Genomic DNA, 20,140 nt, shown 5'->3' with positions numbered 1-20,140 from the left:
TACTGTCTATCATTTCCATGTAAAGAATGGCATAATAAGAACCCCATCTGGGGTAATGCATTCAGCTCTGGGGTCCTCATCACAGGAGGGACGTTGACCTGCTGGTGTGAGTGAATTCTGGAATGAGCCCAGAGGAGGGACACCAAGTTGATCAGAGGGATGGAGCATCTCTCCGATGAAGGCTGAGAGAATTGGGATTGCTCAGCCTGGAAAAGAGAAGGCTTTGGAGTGACATAAATGCAGCCTTCCAGTATCTGAAGGGAGCCTAGAAGAAAGATAGAGAGGGACTTTTTACAAGAGTCTGTAGTAACAGGACAAGATGGACAGATTCAAACTGGAATAGAGCACGTTTTAAGAAAAACTCTTCTCTGTGAGGGTGGTGAGCTGCTGGAACAGGTTGCCCAGAGAAGCTGTGGATACTCCATCCCTGAAAGATTCAAGGCCAGGCAGGATGGGGCTCTGAGAGTGGTCTAGTGGAACTGACTGAGGCATGTAATTCGCTGCAAGCCTTTAACATAACACTGAAAATTTGCTTACATATTCAGCAGTTAAATACTCTCACATGAACTTTAATGAAGATGAAAACAATCAAACATTTTTCTCAGGGTTTTTTCAATCCTGAGGCAAAACAATGCATCAAACAACTGAACATTTTCCAGTCATTCAGTGAAGAATGCCAAATCCAAATATTTCTTCAGACTTCAGAAATATTCTCACTTAAAAATTTGAAAATAATTGATTAAAAAAACCTATTTACTAATCATAGGAAAAAGCTTGAAACCAGCTCATTATTTAAATACTAATAGCAGCTTAAAGTATTTCTAGTAACTTCAAGCCAAGGAAGGCTTAAAAATTACTAGTTAATGATAAGCAAGCCTCCCAAAATTCTTACAAAGAGAATGAAAGGAACAACTTGTTGCCACTTGCTTGGCATTCCCAATAAAAGGACAAGTACTAGCATGATATATAATATCAGCTGCAGAAAATTAATGATCTGCTCATGTCATCTAGGTATTTTATAGATTTCACTTATTTAAACAGCCTTGAGTGTCTACTTCACTTCAAAGACATGACAGTCATTTCAGCACATAAGTATCTGCATGAATTACCTAATCAAAGTCTCATTCTTCAGCAGGTCATCATTACCTAAAAAAACCCCACTATCCATTCATAACATTCTGCCAAATCAAAATGTTACATCATTCTTAAGGAAATGCATCTAAATAAATTTTAGAAGTTAAATGTAGAAAATTAATTCCTTAAAACATGGAACACTTCACTTCTCTTTTCAACAGATCATATTGCCAATAACCTGTTGAAAAGTAATTATATTTAAACTGATCGGCAGAGATGTAGAAATATAATTATTTGTCTGTGAATTCCTAAACTAAAATGTACAGAGCAAATATTATCCTTAAGAATTGGTACAAGTTGATCAAAATACAAAACTATTAACAGGTTTTACTACACCAAAATATATTAAACAAAATTTTTAAAGACCTTAGTAGCTAAATTTGTATTAGTAGCTGATGTTTAACATATATTAGACTGTACTAATTATAGAAACCACAAGAATGCAACAGTAAAAATGGAATTCTAAAGTACTTTGATGTCACTGAACAATCTGTCCTTTATGGAAACAGCAGGGCAAATCACCTCTATTTCAGCTGAGATTTAGCTTCTCTAGCATTCTTTCAAAAAGTCTAACTCAACTTGGAACATTTTAAAGGAATAAATGCACCATGATTCATATTTATCAATATACTCCATAATCCTTATGGATTCTTTCCAATTCAAGATCTGTGATGTGACACTACAGAGTTAGGGATACTCTAGCACTAACTATGCATGATTATGTCATTTTTCTGATCTAACATTCTCAGGTTAAAGTTACAATAACATTTTTCAAGGGAGAGGTTACTTACCCAACTCATTAATAGTTGCTCTTGCTCTTGAAACAAAAGAACTAACTTCACTTGAATGCATTTTTGCCCTTTCCTTAAGGTCAGCACCTGTAATTGATATTTCATACATATTTAGCAAACTATAAACAGGATTGTGTATGCATTTTAAAAAGTAAAATATTTCTTCACTTATAAAAAAAATTAAGTCTACTTCTAAACAAGGAGTTCAAATTGGTCATATAATTTTTCCACAGATTTCAAGGAAAATATGAACTATTTATCAAGGAAAGACAAAAACAAAACCAAAAAACCCAAAACAAACAAAAAAATTTATCAAACAAACAAAAATTAAATTATTATAAAAATATTTTCAGAATGTACATTCTTCCCAGTGCCATTTCTTTTTCTTTTATTAAAATAGTTTATGAACAGTAGCATTTATGTTTATAGTTCATCTGTTATACTATTTATTTTTCCAACTCTGTCTCAACGTCTGATAAATACATGTTTTTCATATTGTACTCTTGTTATTCTCTTATTGGTAGATTATGCAGTACATAAATTGCATGGTTTTACATTAACAGACTAAATATCTAAATAAAAATGCTATAGTGGACCAATTTTTCAGTTCACTTTCCACTCATTTACTTATATTTATTTTGGAATAAGTTACATACCATCATTTTTTTGTCAAAAAAAGGCTGCATCTTGAAAATTTTTATCTATTTTTTCAGGAGTATATAAAAATCAAGTTTGTTCAATAAGCATAGATATGGACACAAATGTGTTTTTAAAATCCCACTTATAGAAAAAGCTGACATTTTCTCTCGTGAGTGTGTAAAAAAAAAGAAAACTAACAGTAACAGTAATAATAATAGCTAAATATAAAAGTCTATCTTTCTTATAGATGAACAATTTATTAAAAAGGCAAAACCTGCATAGACACATTTATTCTCTAAAAAAGTGAAACAGACACAAGGCAACTTAGTGTGCATTAGTTCCATTTGGTAAAAAATAACCTATTCAGCCGGCCTCTGTGCATGCCTGAAAAGGCTAAAAAAAGACAATTAAAAAAAAAGGTTTATGTTTCTCTACCCTGAGAATACTATTCATTTAGGAAAATGCACTGAACCCAGATTAAGTGAAGACTGGGGCTCAGAATTTTAAATTATGCAGTCATAGGTTTCATTTCACCTTCTAACTTTCTGGACTCAACTCATGAGAGGCCATCCTGACCCTCTTCATCAAACATAGTCTTAGACACACTTTTGTTGGCAGCATTAGTTTTAATGCTAAAAAACCTTAGGCTAGTTCTACGAAAATCAGTATCTCAGTCTGACATTTTCTGATGGACATTCAGTTGTCACTTTAAAGTACCATGTCTAATAATGCAGCTCTACATCCTTCCTTCTTCTTCTGCCATAGCAAAGCTTCTCATTTAACTGTGACTTTTGTTCTCCTTCTATATATGTCAATATAAAAACAATGGAGCATCAGTCCTGGCTGCATTTGCATATTTCCTGCTAAGTAATGTTAAGCCTAATTTACAGTACCAGGCACTTTGTCAAAAACTTCCAAACAATGTTCTAGAATGTACCCCAACTGAGTCAGTAGGAAAGGCCAGTTAACCAGACAGTACAAAACAGGAATTATTACAGTCAAGCCTGCACTGCAGAAAAATTGCACCTGCTAACTTAGTAATTCACAATCAATGCATACAGAAATCTTGCCAGGAACCCAAAAAGCAAAATTTTCACCCACAAATCTGGAAAGAAATCCAAATCAAATAAAACTGCAAGCAACTTTCACAAATCCATTTACATATAGAGTTCTGGAGCTAAAAGGAGTTTTTGAAATGTTGTGTTTAAGAAGCTAAGTGGTAAATTGCTTTAGAAGTCACATCAGCAAGGATGCAAATGAAGAAGTATCATTTACTTGATATCAGTTAAAGTCTGGATCTAGCTTCTTCAACTTTCTTCAAATCACTGCCTATGTAAGAAACTGTATGCTTTATGTACAAAAACCTCTTTGGCTGCGCAATCTGACTCAAAACTTCCATACACTGCACTCCTGCTCACTGGGCATTCCCTTGAAAAACATATTAAAGAAAATATCTAGCATTACTGCAAAGAAAGTCTTCTGTCAATATAGGATTAAAGCCATTTTTCGGGTTTGATTTATTCAGACTAGAATATATGCATAGAAAAATGGACTCAACCAAAAGAGACCAAATCTTCTAAAACAAAAAATACACTCTAGACTTGTTCTGCCAGTTAGAAGATACATTTCCCTAAAAACATTTACAAAAATTGATTAAATATTTAACAAAAAACTTGCTCAGGAATGGATTAAAATATAGCTGCTAATTTGAAATTAACAATATGGACTACCGTAAAGAAATTTCAAGTACATATCTGATCTTAGTGCCTTAATCAACTTTTGTAAACTAACATTTCCTTTTTTTGTATGTTTCTCCCTCACAAATGTCAAGGAAATGGAAAGTGCCCTTTTGGTAGCCCTTTTTCTATTTTAGCTCTCCAAAGAATAGTAATAGCAACTGAAGCTTTTTCAGAGGGAAGAATTTTAGTCATAGATACTGCACTCCAAAAGAACATATGCCTTGGCATCCTCTGGGTCACAGGAGATGGAACTGCCACCAACTTAACACTTTTGTTCCTGCTATAAGATTTGACTGCTCAAAGAATTATTGATGAATTCTGACCCACATAGCAAAGAACTGTTCACATATTTCTTCAAAATCTGTTTTTAAGTCAGTAGAAAGTGTTTTGTTTCTGAAGCTAGCCATAAAGGAGAACGCAAGTTGAACCAGAGAGTTCTTCTCTCTTAGCTACTAAAACCAAAGACCCTCTCTCACCCCAGGTTTTCTACTTCAAAGTAGCTGAAAATAGTCTTTGCTTAGCTGCTGAGAGCAACAAAGTAGCTCAGGTTTTCAAACCACAAAAAGTCTGACACAACAAAACTGTGATTTTTCTAAGGGCCACAGCTGAAAGCTGTGGACAGTATGACCTATCCGCTCCCCCACATCCACTCCCAACAGACTCCAGCAACTCTACTGTGGGTCCATTCCTTCCTGCCACACTGAACACAGAACCCTCTAAGACCTCCTACCCGAGAAGGAAAAGAGCAAACCCAAGCTATCAGGGAGCGGAGGCATATAACTTGCAGTTTGATGGTACACTGTAATTATGTCCCCACATCCATCCGGTTTGTACTGGAGCATGAATCATTGTTTTCCCCATATTAAGCTTCCTGGTATCTCGATGCTTTGTCCCACTAATTGATTTTCATCCACTGAGAACAATAACAGAAGCTGCGATTTTAGGAGTTATGCTCCCCAGTTCTCACCTCACTGCTCCCAACATTTTATGAACTGCATTTTAAAGATTGTGAAATGCCATTTTCAAATTACAAGCTGCTATTGCAGGACAAAAGAGAAGTGCCACAGCGAAAGGCTACATTGACAGTACCATCAACCATTCCCTTCTACAGCTATATTAGCATTCGTTCAGGTACTTGCCACTTGTGAATAAACACTTGAATCAATTTAATTCACAGAAGTACCACTTCAAAATTTACACAGCAAACTGGACCTTCCTGATAACCTCCAATGAAAAGCTATGACTGAAAACTACCAGTACAAACAGCAGTTCTTTAGTGGTCAGCTGTGATTTGGTCTTTCCAGATCAATTCTTGAAACTGGTGTAAGGAAGATGCATACTGTTTTAAATACTACCTACACTTGTATTAAGGTTGGTCAATCCAAAAGAAAATCTCTGCTGGAATTTGATCCATCACTTTCTCACTTTCCTCCTCCTATATTGGAAGAAAATAGGAAGGTTAGTTTGTTTGCCTTTTTTACCTTACTTTCCCTAAATATGAAAACCCTGTCATAGTAACTCTCTTTTGCATAGTTTCAAATATTTGGCTATTCAATGGTTGGCTGTAATATACTGTCAGTTGAGAGAATTATTGCAGCATGTGCCTGACTTCCACCTCACAATGATGCCAGAGAAAATGTTTATTTGAGAAAGCCAATGGCAGTCCAGCAAGATAGGGATATTGTTGTTATTCACCAGAATTTTCCACGTACACATATGTGTGACAAGGATGGCTTTTAACTCAGAGAACACACCAAAGGAAACCAACTTTTACAGTGATTACACTGACCCCATGCATCCTGCCTTATATGGTTATTTTTACAAAGTTACTAATCAGAATTTATATACTGTTGAAAAGCTATATGTTATGTTTGTAAAATACATTCCAACTATAAGTCTCACTTTCCAAATACAAATGCCTAGAAATCTTCCTGTACAGACTATTCTATGCAACTTACAAAACACACCCCAAAATCTAAATGAAAATGGCATAAAATGTAATGGTTTATATGTGAAACTTACAGAATTTACCTTTATTCAATAAATAATTTGTATTAAAGTAGGTCTTTTAGAAAGCTGGCACACCAAAATTAAACAGTGAAGTTATTCTATCAAGTGTCTAAAGGTGCTTGAATTGTCTTTTGTCTGAGAAGAGGAAAGGAAGTGACACATACACAGGCATTTTCGGTAGAATAAAGCATTAAATTCTTAGCGCAGCAGTGTTATTGTGAGTTTGCCCTTTGATCTTAGTAAAGACAGATCGACTAGCTCTGTCAATACATCAAAATTTAAAAAGGAGGTGACACTGGGGAGTATCAGAAGATACCGTCTTGCATACTATAACCTATTATTCTGTATCTTGTCAGCAAGAGCTAAGAACACTGCAAACAGCAAAACACAAAGGCATCACAATCCACTCAAACAAGTTAAGGAATTTATGAAGGAAACTTACAATGCTTTCAGCTAGAAGTACAAAGCATGCACTACCTCACCAATTAAAATGCTGTGAATTCCTATGAACCCACATCTTATTCCCACACAATGTATTTAAGCAGACTGTGAATAAATATTCGTCCTTCTCCACACATACTGAACTAAATAAAATACTGAGGGCAAAGGGTCAACTTTGACATACATTATAGATTAACTTTAAACCACAAAAAACAAACCCATTAAGGTACATGGAAATATCTTTATTTAAAAGCAGATGTGTTCAACTTCCAGAGAAGCCATTCCAAGAAATCCAAGAAATCATTAGCAGAACACCAATAAATTTCTATGAGGTTAAAAACACCTCAAGAGGAAGCTCAAGAGGACAACATTATAGTCAACTTACATGCAAAGCCAGAAAGAATTATCCACATTTCTTTTTCTCCAAATTTCAAAGAACTTCAGAAATAAAGGTTTTAAGCCCTGAAGTCTATTTAGGACAACTTAGCTCCCAATTTTAAAACTACAGTACCTCATGAAATGTCAGAGTTGAGACGGACACACAACACAACACTCAAGGCTCACACAACAACAGCCAACTTTTACTGAGCTCCCTTTATACAGTTTTTGTAAACCCGCACAGTTGCCCCTGATCAGCTGAATTTAGCTGCCACCTGGCTTACTGGCCAATAGCTGTCTGCATCCCCAATGGTCTAAACTGGCTCCCTAATAGCCTAGACTGGTCAAGTTATATAATTAGGGTTATCTGTAACTGTGAGGCCTCCAGGCCAGCTGCTAGCCACCACAGTTCCTCCTTTTTGTTTTTAAATACAAAGGCAGCATCTACAGGGCCCTTGCAGACTGGATGACAAATGTGGCACAGTGTACAGAATAATGATGATGACACAAATGATAAGCCTAAGTCGAATGAAGATCTTTACCCAACACAACAAGTCTAACCTTACCAGCCACTGGTTTATGCCAGATACCTTCCAAGATTTTACAAGCATGTTTGGGAGCCATCAAGCACAGCTTCGCAGTGTAGTATGCCCCAGGCTATTTACATCTATGGCCTAATTGCACACACTTAAGAAAGCTACAAACAAGTCAATTCAAACAACTGTCAGAGAAAATATTCAAAAAACTGTTAGGGGTAATGCACTGCTGCCTTGTTAACACCATAAAATACGTATCCTTCTACAGAGTCCTGTCTTTTAAATGTCCGATTCTTGAAGTCATAGGAAGTCAAAGGCAAATTGTTGTATCAAGGTTATATATCCTTCTACTTAGTCTTGTCCTTAAACAGTTTGACTTTTCAGGTTCAAGTGAAGCAATAGGCAAACTTTTCCACAATTGCTGACAACATCCTGCACCTTACAACAGTCAGTTTGTTAGGCCGTGACTGAGAATTTTAAGAACATCCAAGGCTTTCATGGGAGTATATACCATCCCCACACATCCCCTTTTTTGTTTTTTAAACATGCATTTTGAACTGCCATGGGCATGCTCAACAATGTCTTCTTTTTAGCTACTACTGTAATTACATTTTCTTGTATTCTTTCCAGCAGCTCATACAAGAAATCACTACATGTTCTCATCCTACTCCATTTTTTATATAAACAATTCCACAGCTGCTGTTTAGTAAAGCCTGGTTTCTTTTAAACATGCATTGTGACATTGTTCAGCTGTCTAGCACTCATTTGTGGTACATAAATCTGGTTGGACTGAATTAAGTTCAGGTAAAAGACCCTCTCTTTAGTGGTAAGACACATTAATTTACTGGCATATTTTTTCCAATAAAATTTGTAGCTCCCACAAAAAAAAAAAAAAAAGGGAGCTATATGTTAAGAACATTAGGGCCAATACTGAAATGAATTTAAATTCAGTGACAATTTTGTTACTTTCTCAATTACCTTTTGCAGATGCATTTAATAGATGCTCTGCAATTGCACATCTGACACATGCAGACCATTAGTCCCTGTTCAAATTTAACCAGCATTATTATAATTTAATGGTTTTCAGTGAACCTCCTCTAACTGAGTTTGAGGAGCTGCCCACTGCAAACTTTGCTAATTAATGTATCTGACATTTTCTTACTGATCTGAACTTGCTGAGGCTGATGGCAGGGATTTGACGGACAGTCTACCAAAGACAAGAAATAGTTAATGCTGTCCATTGCAATCAAGGAGAAAATAGTTCACATATCAGAACTCCACTGATGTTTTAGTTCTTTGACAATTAAGGCAATTACTGTAAAAATTCAGTTCAGCTTTAGCATTATAGGTAAGGAGATTCTCCTCGCAGGTAACAGTGTCAAGGCAGCTGTTTCATGCATGTTCAGCTGCACAGTCTGGTCCAGCTGAGTTAATGACAGCAGCTTACAATAAATAGTTTGGGCTACCAAGATTAATACATGTGACTTTCGGGTAAAATTTTGATAGTCAGCCGTCAGCCTCACTGATAAAAAAATTCACTGGATTATGGTATCTTTTGCCAATCCTTTAAGAAGTCTTAGACTTACATCCAGGACGAATGCTGGTTCCCAGGCTGGAGTACAATAGGTTTTTTAATAGAGTCATTTAGAAGGTGTCAATGCCCATGCAGGCCTTGACCTGGTGAGCACTAGTCAATAATAATACATATTTGTATATAGTGCCACTTAAATGCTTTCAGGTTATAAGTATCCACTTTTGTTCTCAGCCTTATTAATTTAATATTACTAATAATTATAATATAATTATTATAATATTGTTGATAATTATGTTATTAATAATAAATAATAATAACAACATAATTCAACCTATGAAATTCAGAAGGGTGTTCAGGACAATAGGCACCTATCCCATTATGAACCGTAAAACTAACCTTCAGCAAAATAATAAGCACCACTGAACAAAAATATCTACAACTGCCTAAATCCTTATCATCACCCAGGGTCTGCCATAGCTGAGGAGCCCCTTTTCCTAGCAAGGACTTAGAAAGCCCCTCCTGGGAAACGTCTCCAAGCCTACCTTGAAAAAGTTTTTATAAGACCAAATTTACAATTCAAAATTATTTCATTTCATTTTTAGGACAGAAACTCCTGGGTTTGATGACATACTTCCCCTGCCAGCCAGAGCCAAGACCTTGGCTGGGAGGTTTTCCCTAACATATCTTAAAAACAAACCTCTATTAATATCTACTGAAAAAGTTTCCTAACATAAATAACTTATGAATAATCAAAGGAATGCCTACAATTAATATTAAATAATATGCTATGGCTGGATCCCTGTGTGTGGCAGGCATTGAGCTTAAAGCTTAATAAGAATACACACTTAAGAGACAAGGTGATAAATTTTAATTTCAATTTTGTCAGATATTACTAAATTTTGCAAATGCATTATCAGTATACTTAACAACATCCGTCTCTGGAATCTGTAGCTGACGTGTTCTCACAACAGTTCCAAAAAGGCACCCTTAAAAACCTTTAGCTTATTTCTAAGTGGGTAAATATTGAAACTACTTAGTAGAATGAAACATCAGAATCTTCAAAAGTTATTCCCGTGCATAGTTAAATGCTGCAAGATAATTGCACATTTATTAAAGTAGATTTTCATTAGAGTTTTGTAGGTCATAATCAAATCTAGGTAGTTTTTGTTAATTCAAACTTTATACCAATATCAAAGAAGATTTGGCAAATGTCAATAGTATTTAACGACTCACAGACATGGTCCTTAAATTCCGTAATGGCAGGCATTTCAAAATTTAGCTAAGCAAGCTGTTGGTTGTTGCTGTGTGTTTCTAATGCTGGAAACTTCCTGGCTATGAATTTTTATGGTAATCACTTGCCTTGCCACATACGATTATCAATTCTTTGGAAGACCTCACCAAATGAGCCTTCCTCAATGCGTCCCAAATCGGCAAATAACTCCAGGCTCACCCTGCGCGTCGGGCACCTGCACCACCACAGGCGAGCAGGCCACTGCGGGCAGCAGAGCCCAGGAAGACATCGCCTGCAGCTCCCACAGCTTGGCTATGCCCCACTCCCCCATCCCAGCGCGGGGCTGGCTGCTTAAGCCCTCCCAGGATGGTGGCTCGCAGCACAGCCATGGTTGGTTCAGAGCTCTGTGTTGGGCTCCAGCTGTAGACAGTGTTTGCTAAGCAATTTGACTCATTGCCTGCTCAGGAGTGGCTCTTGGTGGCACATGGCTCCACTCCAGGCTGACTCTTGGTGGCATGCGGCTCCACTCTGTTGGTCCCTGGGGCTGCCTGCAGCCGGCAGGGTCCCCCAGCCCCTCGGGCACTGACAGCAGTGCTGGCTGCCTCGGTGTTCTCTAGGCTTCCCGAGCCCTGACTGTGGACACGGCAGAATGTGGTGTTCCACAGTTCTGGGTGCCAGCAACCTCCCGCTGGCACTTCAGGGTTTGGGCACATGTAGCTCCACGTCAGCACTTTCAGCACTTAGCATCACTTCATTTCCAGGTCCCACCTGCAAGCCAAAGCTGCAGGTGGGTGTACCAAGCGGCGGCTGGGTGCCCAATCTGCCGCAGGCAGGGGCGTGCCAAGCAGATTGACAGTGACGTGGGGTGTAAAACAAGGCTCATGTGGCTCCAGCGGCCACATCACAGGTGAGCTTGGGCACTGTGCCTGCACGCTTGATGCCAATGGCAGTAGTCGGGCAGTCACAGCATGGGCGAACCCGTGCCCAATGCAGACATTGCTGATAGCAGCACTGGTGGGAGAGCTTCAGCGGCACACAAAGCAGAGCCATAGGCAGATGGAGCTTGGATAACAGTAGCTTCCCCCTCGGCTTCTGGCCCTTCCTCTCTGCCTGCACACCCAAGATGGCATTCACTCTTGCCACCATTCCACCCCACCCTCCATCCCCACTGGATATTCTGGCAGGCAGTGCCCGCAGCACCTCCGCTGTGGCTCTCATCTGTTTTAAGGTGTCCAGCACCAGCCAACAGGCCATTAAAAAGTCTTTATCAGTTGTGTCCACTCCATGGCGCACGACAGCAAGGCTAGTAGAGCCTGTTCATATACATACCTTATCCCCCATCCACATAAAAAGAGGGTCCATACCTGTACAATAGCATTTTCTTCAGTAGAAACTTGTGTCCCCATGTCCCCAGCGGCTTTTTCTGTTTACACGGTCTGGACCTTTGCCGCTGCTGGCAGCTCTCCCTGGCTGCCCTCCTTCCCTCTCCACCGCCATCCCCACAGCCTGGCTGTTATTGATCATGTCAGGATCACCACTTGGTGCAGTAGAGATGGACACATGACACAACACTCGAGGTTCAGGTGACAACTTTGATTGAGTGCAGTTCCCTTTATATATTTTTCAAAAGCCCACACAAGTTATCCCTGATTGGCTGAATTTAGTTGCCACTTGGCTTACTGGCCAATAGCTGTCTGCATCCCCATCAGCCTAAACTGCCTCCTAACGGCCTAGACTGGTCAAGTTATATAATTAAGGTTATCTATAACTGTGAGGCCTCCAGGCCAGCTGCTAGCCACCACAATGAGACAAATATACTTATTTAAATATAGTGTCAAGTCCAACACAAGTTGAACTTTGTTAACACAGCAGTAAGTTACGACTATTATTCTGTTGATATATACTTCCAATTTAAATCCTTAAAATCCTTTTAAAAACACATAAATACATAATTTAAAATTGATCATAATAATGTTGCCATATAGATTAATGAATTTTACTTTGCTTTCAACTAACATTTTTCTACATGTAAAGCTACATGCTTGACAAATCACAGACAAAACAATGTCAGTTACTACTGAAATTTTTTGCCCACGTAAAAGTAAAACATTTTATGCTTTGCTGACAATATATGCATGCATACCAGTAATAATTCCACTGTACCTCCAGCTCAGCCAAACTCAGGATACTCAGACCATTAACCTTAAACTATTAGAGCTATTACAGACTGTAACCCTGAACACAAATGAGTTCAGGACAGGCAGAATGTGTCATAACTGCTGACACTCTGGAACACATTCCACAAAATAACAAAAAAAAATCACCTATTTCACAGAATAATAAACAAGTCTTACCTGGAGAATTATTTTTATCTTCTCCCATAAAATCTCTAGAAGTGACCTGGCCCAAACTTCTACCAAATGCACAGCCCTAGACTAGGTTGTCCGGGGTCCTTCTAAGTCTTTAATACTCTTGGCAAGGGAGATTCCACCATTTTTCTGGGAAAGCTATTCATATGATTAACTCTTAATTAATCTTCTTACGTAGATTTTTTTTTCTTTTTTATTTGCATGGTATTCCCCTAGAGCAACCTTGCTCACTGCATTTTCTGTCACTGTATTGTAAATACAGTATTTTTCTCTGAATCTAGCTGGCACAGGAAGACAGTTATCTCTCCCCTCTCAGCAACCTCCAAGCCTCTAATCATGTTATGCTAGCCTATGAATTGCTGAGTAGAATAAGCACATGCCTTGATCCACTGATGACTGGATTTCCTGATGCAGTCCATGACACTGTTTGCCTTCTTTATGCCATATTATACTACTAGCTCATATTAGGTTTGCTGTCCCCTAGAACCCACGAGTGCTTTGCAGCAGAGCTATAACTCTGCCAGTACGTTTCCAGCCTGTTCTGCTACTTAAGCCTATTTCTTTCCAGATGCAGTTCCTATTTATTTTTGTTAAAATTCATGCAATTCTTGTTGGTCCAATTTTTTGGCCTCTTAAGGTTTCTCAGAACGCATGGTTCCTCTTCCTTCCCAGACATCTCCTCTCCTTCCACTCTGAAGTCATCTACAAACTCAGGGATGGTTCAGTACTATCATTAAAGTATTTACAAATAGCACTATGAGACCCAGCATCAATTTTCAAGGAACTCCACTCCAAGGACCACTAACAGTTTGACTTTGAGCCACTAACATCACATTGCCCTTTGATCTCTAGAGATGAGACACCTTTCACAGTCCATATATCTAAATTGTACCTTACCGACTTGTCTATAGGAACAGAAGGGACAAACATGTCAAGTGCCTTTTTAAAGTCAAGGTACAGAGCATCTGTAACTCTTCTTTCATCCACAGAATAAGTGGTTTCATCACAGAAAGCAACATGTTGGTAAAGCACAATTCACCCTTGGTAAATCTGAGCCGGGTTTTCCCCACCATTTTCTTTCTTGTTTTTCAAATTCTTGGAAAAAACTTCCATAAACACTTGTTCTACAACTTCCCCCAAAAATGTAGTGAGACTGACAGCTCTGTATTTTCCCAAATTTTCATGTCTGTAGATGGGTATAATATTTCACTTTTCAGTCACTTAAGCCTTCAATGACCTCTCAAATAAGATAGATGGTGGACAAACTCAGATGCATCCTACCAAATCCTGTTCATGTGAATGTGTCCGACTGCTACAGCTGGATCTTAACTCAGTCCTACTCAAACAGCGTTTTGCTGTTAACTTCATTGCTGCTTCTTCTTGGCATAGAAGCTTGGGACCTGAACTTTCCCATGCAGACCAAGGCAAAGAGAAAATGGAATTACTTCTACCTTTACTGTGCTGTCCATAATTAAGCAGACCTACGTTTTCTTTAACCTTATGTTTGTTACTAATATACCTACAGAAATTCTTTTTGTTACTCTTGCCACGTGTTAGTAACATATCTACAGGAGTTTTTTTGGTTACTCTTTGAACCAGCAGCTGAAATTCTTCCATCCTAAACATATTTCTGGACAACTGAGCGCTTTGGAAGTCTGTCCCAAGGGATAAACAACTTCTCCAAAAATACAAAAAGGATATTCAAGAGATTAAAAGACAGGATTTTTTTCCCATTAAAAATGAATATTCAAGTCTAAATGTTTAAAAGGTAAAGAATACACAAAATAAACTTAGAGTGTACCAAATATTCTATATTGTATTTCTAAATATTTTCAAGATTTTAGATTCAAACTGACTCTACCAATACTCCTAAATCATAATGAGAACATTATGAAATGAAACATCATTTCAGAGACAGATCTGAAAGTTAAGGACGAAAAGTTAAAAAATATAGCAAAATATCTATTAAACAAAGAACTGCTAGCAACTTGCTTCTGATGATCAGCTTCTTTTAGGAGTACTACTGAAAAGGAAGATCTTACAAAGTAGTAAAACTTACTCTACATTTTCTATGCTCTGAGATTTTATATTTAGATTTGAAATCAAATGTGCATGTAACAGGTAAAATTTGTATCGAAAGATCATTTCCTCATAAAACAATCTGTAAAAGAATAATGTATTGTTGTTAAGACCTGTCTTTGCACAACTTTTTGTTTGTTTTTGGTTTGTTTTCTAATTCCTTAAGGATTGATAAAAAAATAAGATTCACATTAAGTTTGCCCATGCTGCAGAGTACCTTGAAACTTTGCAATGAGGAAAGAATCTCATAACATTTATTCTAAGTTTCTTCAAACTCTCACATGTTTTCATACTTAATTTTTGCTTTATATTTATTTCTTAATTTGAAGTTAAACAGACATGAACACCACTTCTATGTAGCAAACATGACTTGGATCTCTACATTTTAGTGCATTTCCATTGTGGTTTAACTCAAGTTAGCACCTAAGTATACCACACAGCCACTCACTCACTCACTCCACCTCCCTTGCCAGTGGGATGGGAATGAGAATCAGGAAGAGTTGAGATAAGGACAATTAAATAATGAGAATAAAATAAGAATAATTGTGTTTATAATGATAACAACAATAACAACAGATATAACTAAAAAGAGAGAGAAAAATGAAGGCCAAGGAGAAAAGCCACATGATGTACAATGGCTCACCACTCGCCCCGCCTGTCTCCCAACAGCAATCAGCAGCTCTCAGCCAACAGCCCCCAGTTTATAAACTGGGCATGATATCCCATGGTAGGAAATATCCCTTTGGCCAGTTTGGGTCAGCTGTCCTGCCTGTGATCCCTCTCAGCTTCTTGTGCACCTGCAAAGCCTTTGGCTTAGGGTAAGCACTACTTAGCAACAACCAAAACATCAGTGGGTTGTCAACATTATTCTCATACTGAATCCAAACCACAGCACTGCAACAGCTACTAGGAAGAAAATTAACTCTGTCCCATCCAAAATAAAAACCACATAATGATTTCAACAAAGGTAGGAAACAAAACATACAAAGGTAAAAAAAATCAATAATATACCACAAAATATTAAGCAAGTGCTTAAAATCTCATATAATATGGAATGGAGAACTTCAAAAGTTACATATGTGGAACTAAATTTTTCACATGCACAAAATTCTTAGAAAGTCAGCAACTTGCAAAGATCCAAAATTATTTGAAACTAATATAAGTCAGGGCACACATGTTCATGGGTATTAGGAAGATATTTGAGTATGCCACACATAAGGACCCAAAAAAGTAAAACCATAGTGCTAACATGAAATTCAGCTTTAACAGTGAATTAATATACTAAGATCAGGCTCTGAAGTGCCAAAGAGCTATAAACAAACAGTCACTGGCAGAAAACATAGACCTTGGCCCTATGCCTATCTAACTGGGTTATCTATCAGCCTTTGGTACTGTTACACACACACACTATGGAGATTATAACATATTTTTCATAACTTCCCATTAAATATCACTTTTTCTAAGAAATTAGTTCACAATATATAATTAAAGCATCTTTCATAACTTAAAGAGTAACCATCCACTTTCAGTTGTAGCCATTTGCATTACTTAACAGCTACCACCAATCCTGTTGCACACTTGTACAGACACAAATCTTTGCAAACACCACTTGAAATGAGTACAAAGGAAAATGCGTTTACATATAATGATAATAAAAAGCAAGCTGTATTCTAAATTTCAAAACAAAATGGGAAAGATGCTCACTGCAGTATCTTAGTGGATGGAAAAACAGTTTGGCATGAAGGCTGCCATATATATTTCCTACATAAGAAAGTAATTTCAATTAATAAAGCCAATTTTTTTCATGTGTATTCCTGAAGTTATCTCAATGCAGATATACGATTTTTAAGCCAAAATGGATATTGATATTCTTCCATGTAAGATTGGCTATCATAATTTATTAGCATGACTTGATATCTGCAGGCTTTGCACATATGCCCTCTGTGTCACAGAAACATTCCTGAGAACCGTTCAACTGTGAAAAACAAACAAAATGTCTGCAATTCCTATATACTTAAGCCAGTGGCAAGATGCCAGTCCTAAACATTCCCTGTGGTAAAATGGCAGCACTATAGCTCCTACTATGTAAGTTATCTTATATATCTTGCAATAATTTACACGCAGATCAGCATATTTAAAGCACTATCTGCTATATCAGTTCTCCTAAATAGGATATTTCAAAGGTACAACTTCAGGGATAGAGGGGGAGGGGTTGCCTAATTTTTTTTTCCCTTTAGCTTTTGAATTTTGAGATTTTCTGAAAGGCCCAGGTGCTATTTCACACAGGTTTCCACCTAAAATCCAGGAGTCCTTAATATAAACAACTAACTTCATGTTTAAAGGGTTGACAATCTTCTTCCAACTATGAAAATTCAGATCAGCCTATGAAAATTCAGACCAGCCATAGATTAAAGTCAGATGGCTCTTTTTCCATCCTGTGTCCAGCTCTACATTTAGACACACAGCAATATTCCTTCTGCTAACCTCTTCAGCTGCAAAAATTAAAAACACAGTTTACACCTCACACGTGTTTCCTGAACTCATCTTCACTTGCAGAAGCAGGGGAAAAAAAAGAATCATTATAAAGATACAAACCTCATCTCTTAAAAATAAAGTCAATTTTTTCCCAAACAACCACTAGCTTTCTTTGTGAAACTTCCAACATCCAGTCACTCCCCAGTCCCTATTCACTTACAGCTCCTTTTACAACAGGACTTCCTAAAGTTTCCTCCATGAAACATGAAACAGACCACTTGTGCTGGTTTTGGCTGGGGTAGAGTTAATTTTTTTTTCTTTTCAGCTGGAATGGGGCTGTGTTTCAGATTTGTGCTGAGCACAGAGTTGATAATATAGAGATTTTCTTGTTATTGCTGAGTAGGACTTACACAGACCCAAGGCCTTTTCTTACTGCTATGCTGGTGAGGAGACTGAGGGTGCATCAGGAATTGGGATGGGATACAGACAGGACAGGTGACTACAACTGACCAAGGCGATATTCCAGACCATATGACATAATGCTCAGGATATACGATGTGGTGAAAGAAGGAGGAAAGGAAGAACATTTGCAGTGATGCCATTTTTCTTTCCAAGTTACTGTCACATTTGATGTGGTCCTGTTCTTCCGTCGAAGGCTGAACGCCTGCCTGTCCATGGGAAGTGGTGAATGAATGCCTTGTTTTAGTTTTCTTATGTTTCTTTTGATTTCCCACTTAAACTGTCTTTATTTCAATCCATAGGTTTTCTAGCTTTTACCCTTCCAAATCACTCTTTAATTCCACTGGTGAGGACATGAGCAAGCAGTTGTGTGTGCTTAGCTCACAGCTGGGGTTAAACCACAACACCAGTCCTGGTGGAAAAGTACAATTATAGGACAGTTACATGTTTTCAAATAGTAAATTAAGACATTCTTTTTGATTCTGTATTATGTCTCAGTTCTACTGATTTCTGTCAGGCTAACAAATCAGGACTACCAGAAGACCAGCACAAAGGCTGCATAATTTTTGACTCTCATATGGATACAGAATCAATGGAGAAGATCCACAAAGAGAAAATGGTGGTAGCAGCAGCGAACATCAGCTGTTAAGTTGCTAGGACCCCCAACCATGGACCTTTAAAAGAACCAAATCATGACAAGTTTGTGTGCTCCAAGCTTACAGTAATATCTTATAAAATATCCCAGCTACAGGACAAGATCATGAGTTTACAACTCACCTCATAGTAAAGATAAATATCAGCATTTAATAAAAAACAATGCATGTGGCAATCATTATTCAACACAGAGCTTTTTCTTAAAAAAAAATGTAAAGCTTTTTCCTGTAAGATTTGTATTTCTACGTTATTCCCACAACAAGCATTACAGAAGTACTGAGTACTTCTTTAGTCATTGTGGTTGTATGAAAAATCAACTTTAACTTCCCCAAAAAACTTTTCATTTTCAAATTCAGTCTTTACTAGGTGAACTTCTACCTGAAACATAACTGAATTCTTAAACAGAACAGCAAAGTTCAAGCTACACAACCACAACAGCTGTATTTTTACTCTAGTATTAACCTCCAAACTAATGATGCAATTACTACTCATGATTTTTATTAATACTACATCTTCTAAAACAAAATCCTCTGAAGAGATCAGCACCAAAGCTTTTTTCCTAAACAAAAAATTTGAACTAATTTACTTAATAGAATAATTATATATGGCTATTCTGACAACACTACCGCTGAAAAAAATAGCGTTAATGTAGTAGCACATCTCCTTTGTATAAATTGCAACAGCTTTGCAGTAACATTTGCTAACATCTAATCCCTATAATAACAACTGACACACAGTTTTCTATCTTCTGATTCACAAGAAAACAATTCCAAAACTTGCAAATGGTGAGACTCTTCATCTTTCTTTTTAGACCTTAAATGAATATTCAGACCAAATATTCTTAGTAAATACTACTGAGCCTTTCAACTCAAAAACAAATCTACGAACACACCGAAAATTCTCAGCAACCTGTTTGCTCCTTTTCAACTTTGATTTCTAGTAAATTCAGTAATCAACAAAAAGACATTTCATCGCACTATCACAGATGACTGACTCAAATATTTTGCATATACATCTGTACATCTGAGCATGGCAGATATGGGGTTTTAACATTAAAAGGAATCGATACTGATAGGTTTATCTTTTTTTGATTAGCCATACTTACAAAAATAGTTTACCGACAGCACACCCAGTTTTATGAGCTGTAAACAGAAAAGGAGGAAGTGTGCTGTGTGGAAGAGAAAGAATTTCTTCTAAAGAAGTTCTGAAGTCAGTATTCTAGCATAAATACTGTTTAAGAAAGAAGGAATTTTTCCTGATAAAAACCGTGGTTTGAACTGCCAGATCACTTGAATGCAGACAAAGACATGAGTTAATTTCTTTTTCTTCTTTTTCACTACTTTTCATTCCTTCCCTTGATTTCTCAGGCTTGACTCTGTATCTCTTCTTTTTTTTTTCCCCGCAATGATCTGTATTAGTCACGATGGTATATTAGCTATAAACTTCCCACAGGTCATGATTCAATGACAATGAATTCTGTGCTATGCAGCAAGTAATACTTTCAGTGGAACATTTAAAGAAGCTGGCAAATAATACATACAGTTTATGAAAATGCAGACACCTTCTAAAGAATATCTGCAACAATAATCACATTCTGTTGTCTCCAAACTGTTGTCCCCAAGTTACCAAGTAACTGTTCTCTGCATACATCAGACTGCAAACAAATTTGAA

At 37.3% G+C, this 20,140-nt stretch overlaps 1 protein-coding gene across 1 annotated transcript in view; it reads right to left on the bottom strand.

Moving 5' to 3' along the window:
* Positions 1 to 20,140, bottom strand: part of AUH (AU RNA binding methylglutaconyl-CoA hydratase) — a 111,451-nt gene that overhangs the window by 66,908 nt on the left and 24,403 nt on the right. The window contains exon 4 of the mRNA XM_058044349.1: positions 1,926 to 2,012. Coding sequence (XP_057900332.1) covers positions 1,926 to 2,012 — 87 coding nt within the window. The remainder of the gene's footprint in view (positions 1 to 1,925; positions 2,013 to 20,140) is intronic.

This window comes from Melospiza georgiana, chromosome Z (genome assembly GCF_028018845.1).
Source record: "Melospiza georgiana isolate bMelGeo1 chromosome Z, bMelGeo1.pri, whole genome shotgun sequence".
Lineage (NCBI taxonomy): Eukaryota > Metazoa > Chordata > Aves > Passeriformes > Passerellidae > Melospiza > Melospiza georgiana.
Note: the sequence above shows the minus strand (reverse complement) of the source record. Positions and strands in the feature narration are given on the sequence as shown.